This window comes from Spea bombifrons, chromosome 5 (assembly GCF_027358695.1).
Source record: "Spea bombifrons isolate aSpeBom1 chromosome 5, aSpeBom1.2.pri, whole genome shotgun sequence".
Classification (NCBI taxonomy): Eukaryota; Metazoa; Chordata; class Amphibia; order Anura; family Pelobatidae; genus Spea; species Spea bombifrons.
This window is the reverse complement of record NC_071091.1, coordinates 76,514,815-76,521,923: the sequence shown is the minus strand read 5'-3', so window position 1 is coordinate 76,521,923 and position 7,109 is coordinate 76,514,815. Positions and strand designations below refer to the sequence as shown.

The window sequence follows — 7,109 nt, the reverse complement described above, 5'->3', positions numbered from 1 at the left end:
TGCATTTTGTCAATAAAGCCGATTAACTCTTGAGTCTTATTCAGAGTTCTGATGGTGGCATTGTTCAGTGCTTCTCCATCACCTATCACCTGCTCCATCTTAGGGAAAAGTAAACATGTATGATTTAGATTTTTTAAAATGCAAAACAAATTACATTTAAGTTGTAGAACAATGAGCAATGTATAGATCATTTTGAACCATTTAATAATATCACTGAATCTTAAACGCTCCAAAGCACCTGTATGTAATAAAATATTTTACATAATTAACCTAATTTCAATTGATCTCGCAGGATAGATATACGAATTTCATAAAGCAAAAAAAAAGAAATACTACAGTGCCCTGAAAAGGTATTTATTGTAATTATGTCTGTGTGTGTCTAGTGAAATTAAACCCAATTATCTATTATATTTGGTTAATTGGTTTAGTATCTAAGGGGGCAAGGGTCAGATTTTTTTTCCTTCTACAAATGAAAAGATCATTTAAGAACTGCACGTTATCTTTGCCTAATATTAAAATTATTTGGATGATCAAAAAAATAAAAAAAAAAAAATGGTGACAAATATGCAAAAATAGAAATTGGGGGCAATTGCGTTTTTGTAGCACTATATGTATTGACCTTATTGGACACATATGAGGTCTACTTTTTAATATTTGCTTTGCTAGATTTTACATTAAGAAATAGACGTAAATAGAATTAAAGCTGTCCAAGGTATAACAAAGCAAACTTCATATTATGGCGATCTTAATAAAAGAGGCACTGTAGGAAAATCAATCTGCAGATTATGGCGTGTACTCACGTGCTGCTCAAGTTGGAGGGTGTCTTTAGACAAAGAACTGAGCTGCTCCATTGTCTTGTCCAGGGATATTATTGGGCTGACTCTTATTGGCACAGACTCCTGAAAAACAATCCAAATTTGTCTAGTTATTGAGAATATTGAGAAACGTGACTTAAAACTACACATTTTACTTGCATAAACCTAGATAAAAATAATGTAAACTTTACTTGGGAATATACCTAACAGATGGAATATACCGTATGTACATATGAAATAAATGAATATGTGTTTTTAGTCAAATACATTTAAAAAAATGTAATGATGACATTAACCTGACTGAGAAATATAAGAGATTCCAGAGATGCCATAATAAATGCTCATGGACCTTGGACAGGAATACAAATCAAATCTGTACTTCTCCAGCCTGAACATACATGGATTATTATTATTTATTGTTTTATATAGCACCATCAAATTCCGTAGCGCTGTACAATGGGTGGACAGGACATAACAAGTAGTATATAACATAACAAATTGACTTACAGAGACAACAGGTGAGGAAGGCACTGATCAAACAAATTTACAATCTAGAGATACAAGCCTAAAACATGCAGAAATGTATAAATGGCCAAAGAACAGGGTATTTTATAGATAGATAGATGCTATTTACTTTCAGTTTATTTAATGTGTGACTTTCAACACTTTGTATTATTTTTTTTTTCCGGGCAGACCTCAAAATAAAGTGATTGCTGTTGATTTAGACTTTAAGAGCTGTTGCGTTTCAGCTATGTGCTCATAACCTTTCAATAAATCCTGTGAGCCCTTTCCATGAACCTCAATGTTTGTTGTATCTTAATCTCCTATCAACCATCGTTTTTGGCTTTTAAGGCATATTTAAATATGTATTAAAATTATATTTGCATATAATTGCCTCTGGTAATTGGCGAACATCATGCTCTAAGCCATGGACAGGCAGGAAACAGCTTGAGTACTTTATACCCCAGTAGTATTAGATCATTTTATTAGAAGTGGTGTTAAGATATATCTATTAAGAAGTGTTGCATGGATCCTACAATAATAGACTCAACAGGTTCTAAAAAACCCTTTACTTCCAATCAAAGGGCAGCACTACTATGTAGCAGCTTGGCCCGTCACTATGTATTATCACACGCAGGACACCACTGAAACAGGCTTGGGTAAGTTTCCCTGAACGTCTCACATTAATAACGTTATCCCACACAATGAGCACGAAGCATCTAGTAAGAGTTGGTGAAGGAATCGTTAAACAGCATTAAATAACGAGGACACTCTTTACCCGTATCTAATTATAATATGAAATAAAACATATTCAACGGTTTCATATCTTATTATGTTTGGGTCACATGAAGTGCGATTTATTAGGTGCACCACTAGTGGCAAGGGTGACCGCCTAATTTTTGGCTTAGATTGGCCATTGTACCGAAATGTACTTGTTCGTGCCTCTGATCCATCACTTTCCTTGCATTATTAAACTTTTTCGACTATGTGTGTGAACTGGTTCTTTTGACTTATAAGTTGCTCTTATCACAGCGTCATTCCCCGTCCACCCAACTCTATATACCTATGTCAAAGGTCCCTTTCTTCCACTAACAAAATAGCTAGGTTATCGGCACAGTATAGAGTGTACTGATGTGTGTTACTTACATATACATTCTTCTTCCAAAAGAATGTGTCTTAATTCACAAGTATCACAAAGACGGCCAGTTACTCCTGTTTTGCAAATGCACTGGCCGGTTAGCCGATCACATTCATTATTCAATGAGCCGCTTGGGTTGCAGTCACATTTCTGGCAGAAGCCATCAGGCTCATTTGGATTTCCGTAGTAGCCAAGAGAACACCTACATGTTACAAAACATATACAGAATACATTATTAAATACTTTATGTTTGCACCATAACTCCCTTGCATCATAAGTAGCTATTGTTAAAGAAAATGTCAAGTTCTTATTTTAGCGTCTTTTAAATAACTGAACTGGTCCAACTTTTCTAGTGTTTCTGTGAAGCCCAACAGCTTGGCCAACACCGACAACCTGGCTTGTTTCATAGGCGTCGGTGATAATAGCATTTACAGGAGCCACTGAGTTTAGTGCTCGCCTCAAGCTTTAGGAAAATTGATAGGGTTTTGGTCCAAAAGATGACAGGGTCTTTTGCTGAAGATGGCATAAGCTATTGGGAAAACACAGAAAAGTATGTCTTCTTTGTTGTTTTCAATGTTCGCCCCCCAAAAAAAGAGTAAAAACTGACTGTAATACTCTCTTTTCAATAGCACATATGGTCCTTACCTTTCACAGTATCGCCCTTCATATCCAGGTAGACAGGCATCACAACGGAAATCATTAATACCTTCTAGGACGCATGTGGGGCTAAAACTAGGAACATAAACAGTAAAAGGGAGTTTAAAATGTTTAACAATTCTTCTCACAATTTATAGCGCAGAACTGCATACTGTCATATTAGAGCAGATTTTATTTCTCTATGTTTATATTTTTATACTTAATTTCTCTAATTTGCTAATACAGCATGTAATCAGAGCTATATTACCCTAGTCAGCTTCCAAGGACAGGAGACCTCAGAAGAATGCCAGCTTCAAACGGCCTATTGAGCCCCAGCTAGGAGGTTTAAGAGATCAATCTACTCAACACAGCACATTGTTTTGGGAGAAGGAAGAGGTCTGAACTTCTCCGTCATGCTTCCGCGTGCAACTGAATATTTAGTGCCAGAATATGGTGTCATGCGCAGACATCATCTATCTATATGCAGAGGTGGAGTGGTCAGACAGATCTATACCACCGTAAAGGTAGTCATTCAGACACTTGAACTCTGTATTCCACTGTACAACTTAGTACCCCATTTTCACAAAAGCTTCTAAGTAGGACATTGATGTTAAGCATATATTTTTGGCTCATTTGCAGATGCTTCAAGATGCCTTCTTATGGTTATTTCTCAACAATATAATTGCGGTTTATGATACCAAATCATGTTGATTCCAGCATTAATGCTAAGAGGACTAGAAACTGACACCATCAGAAAAGATTCTAAAAAAAGCAATATTAAAACATAAATATCTGATTTGTGGAGTAATGGCAGACAAGGAAGAAGACTGTACACACATTTCAACATAAAATAGGTGTTTAGATGTAAAATTACCTCTGGCTGTTGCCCTTGGGACAAGCACACAATGAGCAATCTGCAATTGACCCAGTTACTTTCCCATAGTAGCCAGGAGCACATAGATGGCAGTGGTCACCAGCTGTATTATCTTGGCAGTCCTGCAACATGACAGCAAACCAACAATCAGCATTGCCTATAACTGGTTGTCGCTGGTAATACACTAATCCTTCACTTAATACTGCAGCAAGGAGGTTCTATAACAATATACCCACTTTCAGGTAATGATCAGGGAAATTGGTGAAATCTGACAGTATGGTTTTTAGACTGGTCGATGCATGTTATCTATTGCTATAAGGCATATGTTTTTATGAAAGACACTTTTTTGCACTCGGAGATTGATTTTTTTGTTCACTATGCGGTGTTAGACATGTGAGCATAGCTAAATATTAGCTCCAAAGAAGGGGCCTATGGGATTTTGAAAAGTTATGGTATTTTATTAACATGTTGGCCCGCTAATGGCTGTATCTATTGTGAGACTGTGAGCCCCAGGGAGTTGATTGGCATGGCATCTGGGTACAGCTGCTATGCAGATTATACATATGGGTCCCTGGGGTGGAGCAATTGGAGAGCAGGGTGGGCCAATGCTCCATTTCCCCCATTTTGTGGAAATTCCATGCCAGGTTTTCCAGGAGGCAAGAAGTCCACAGGATCCGGTCCGGGATTCCTATGGGGCCGGCATAAGGCACAGGTGCTGGACATTAAAAACCCCTGGAGCCTGATACTCAGAGAGACTGTTGGGGGGAGAGGAAGTTCCCTGTGCTCCCAGGGCAAGGAGAGGCCCTGAAGAAGACAATCCCTGAGCCAAGTGAGGCAATACCTGCCTGGACGTTTTGTGTGTTGTCTGGGGGAGGTTTTCCAGAGCCTGGCGTAGCTGGGTCTGGCTGGCAGGTTGAGTTAGTGGGTGATTAGGCTGGTCAGTCTGGACCAGCATAGTTAAGTTAGAGAGGGCTCCAATTGGGAGCTAGGTTTTCTTTTTATGATTTGGTTTTTGGGGTTTAAGCGGTTAAAATAAAGCGCTGTTTTGTTCAAAGCTACTGTTCCTGACTCTGATTGCCCTAGAGGACTGTGCTTAGGACCCCTAAAAGTGACATGTATGGCCCTCATGCTATAGGGTTTGTCACACTATTTTTATTGAATGGGAAATTGGGATTATACAGTAAATTATTGCAAATTATTAAAATATTAACCAACTCTCTGGTGGGGGAGTCGTAGGATAAAATTGTACAACGCCAGTGGGTATTACATGCAATAACATTCACCTTAGTCATCTGGCTTGATCTACTATCATATAAACTAATATTTAAATGCTCAAACAGACATAACCACAAATGGAAAAATATTTATCTAGATGGTCCAGAGTTACAGTTTTGCACATACATTCAGAATCATACAAAATACCCCTGATTTTACTTATATATAACATAGGTAGACTTGAATAAATGAAAATATTGTTTCAATTGTAAATGTTGACTGACCCCTTCAATGTGAGGCAATATTAAGATATGAAATAATATATAAATACGATGTAAATACTGAAAATATATTATCTCTCAAGGACCCTAAAATTGACAAGTTTTCACCCTAATTTTATTCTAACATTATTTTAATGTTAGTTATTAATGTAATTACAATGTAGAATGCATTATCATAAATGAGACTGAAATGTAATATATCTGGCTGCTTTGAGATCCTGTATAATGTTACATACCATGCATCTGCCAGTATCTGGATCACAGATCTCGCTGTGGTTGCTGCACTGACAGGGGACACAGGGAGGGTTTTGGAAACGTAACCCTAAGATACTGATTTCTGAGAGCTTCTCTCTATAGTATCCAGGTGCACACTCCTAAAGAAAGAAAAAAATGGGGTGAAAAGGGTAAATCCATTGTTTTTGAAACGGCAGAATAAAATTCTACTTTTTGGAAATGCAACCTACCTGACATGAAAGTCCTCTATAACCAGGGGGGCACTCGCAGACCTCAATGAGATGAGCAGCTTCTCGGCCAGAATGCATGTCTGATGTCTCCACCGCAATCTCCATTGATATATTAGAGATCCTAGGAATGTTAAAAAAAAGAGGAAAATAATAGGAATTTAACACAGAATGAACACATTAACTGATGACCTGATGTTTTACAAGCACATAAGTATAACGTGACTGTGATTTATGTACATAATTTACTAAATCTTTACCTGCTTTGTTGTAATCCATATCCATAAGATGCTTTGATTAGAATGTAATCAATGTTGTTTAAAACATACATGAAATCTGATCTTGTTACAGTCTGTTCAGAATCAAAATACCTCCAGTTATTCTGCAAATGACAAGCAAATAAAGGAAACATTCAGTGAAGTTAAATGGTAACCATTACATTGGATTAAACAAAAACACAGTTCCAGAGAAGTTTTGTGATCACAGCATAGACCATTGGATTGCTCACATTTTGCTGTCCTACTCTTTAGAATAATAATGTCTAAAGCATCAGAGACAATGTTCCAAAAGTCTGTACCTTGGCACTGAACATTCAACTAAGAGCCTTAATCCTTAGCAGCATTATGAGTTGGTTACTAAGTAATACATATGTTGGTTTGATGTGGCTCAGTTTTATTTTGCCCAGTTGGGTTTAACTGTGGAGAACTTGAGCAGCTGCTGAGAAGCCAGGCTATTACTTATATACAGTACTTACCTCTGTCATGCTGGCTTGAATCTCCGCTCTCACCGCGTTTCCAGGAGCAGGGGTGTACATAGATATAATCAGTTTGCTGGCGCTCCCACCTTTCATTAAAATCTGGGGCTCAAAATCAGAGGAACCAGAATCTCCCAGAGCATAATAAGTAATGACATATGACAGCATTCCACCGTAGGCCAAAATCTGTGGCAAGATAAATAGAAGATAAAAGTGTAAAACATGGTTTACATTGCCAGACAAAATAAAAAGAATGACTGTTAATGCAACCGCAAACATTAGACCTTTACGGCTCAACAATAAATTTTTATGTTATATTCATATCTTGGAATTCTCTGGGTTTGACCAGGATTCTCCGGGTAAAGCCCCGCTTCCTCGGGTCTTCCAGTCTTTATTTTTGCTTGGCAGGGGGCGGGACTTGGCTATATCCAATC

General features: G+C 37.7%; 1 protein-coding gene across 1 annotated transcript in view; it reads right to left on the bottom strand.

The window, feature by feature from the left end:
• The window catches only part of LOC128497702 (laminin subunit alpha-1-like), a 59,635-nt gene that overhangs the window by 41,281 nt on the left and 11,245 nt on the right, over positions 1–7,109 (bottom strand). The window contains 10 exon segments of the mRNA XM_053467862.1: positions 1–98; positions 801–899; positions 1,323–1,345; positions 2,463–2,656; positions 3,100–3,186; positions 3,965–4,086; positions 5,697–5,834; positions 5,925–6,045; positions 6,182–6,303; positions 6,676–7,028. The exon segment at positions 1–98 is cut by the window's left edge and continues 14 nt beyond it. Coding sequence (XP_053323837.1) covers positions 1–98; positions 801–899; positions 1,323–1,345; positions 2,463–2,656; positions 3,100–3,186; positions 3,965–4,086; positions 5,697–5,834; positions 5,925–6,045; positions 6,182–6,303; positions 6,676–7,028 — 1,357 coding nt within the window.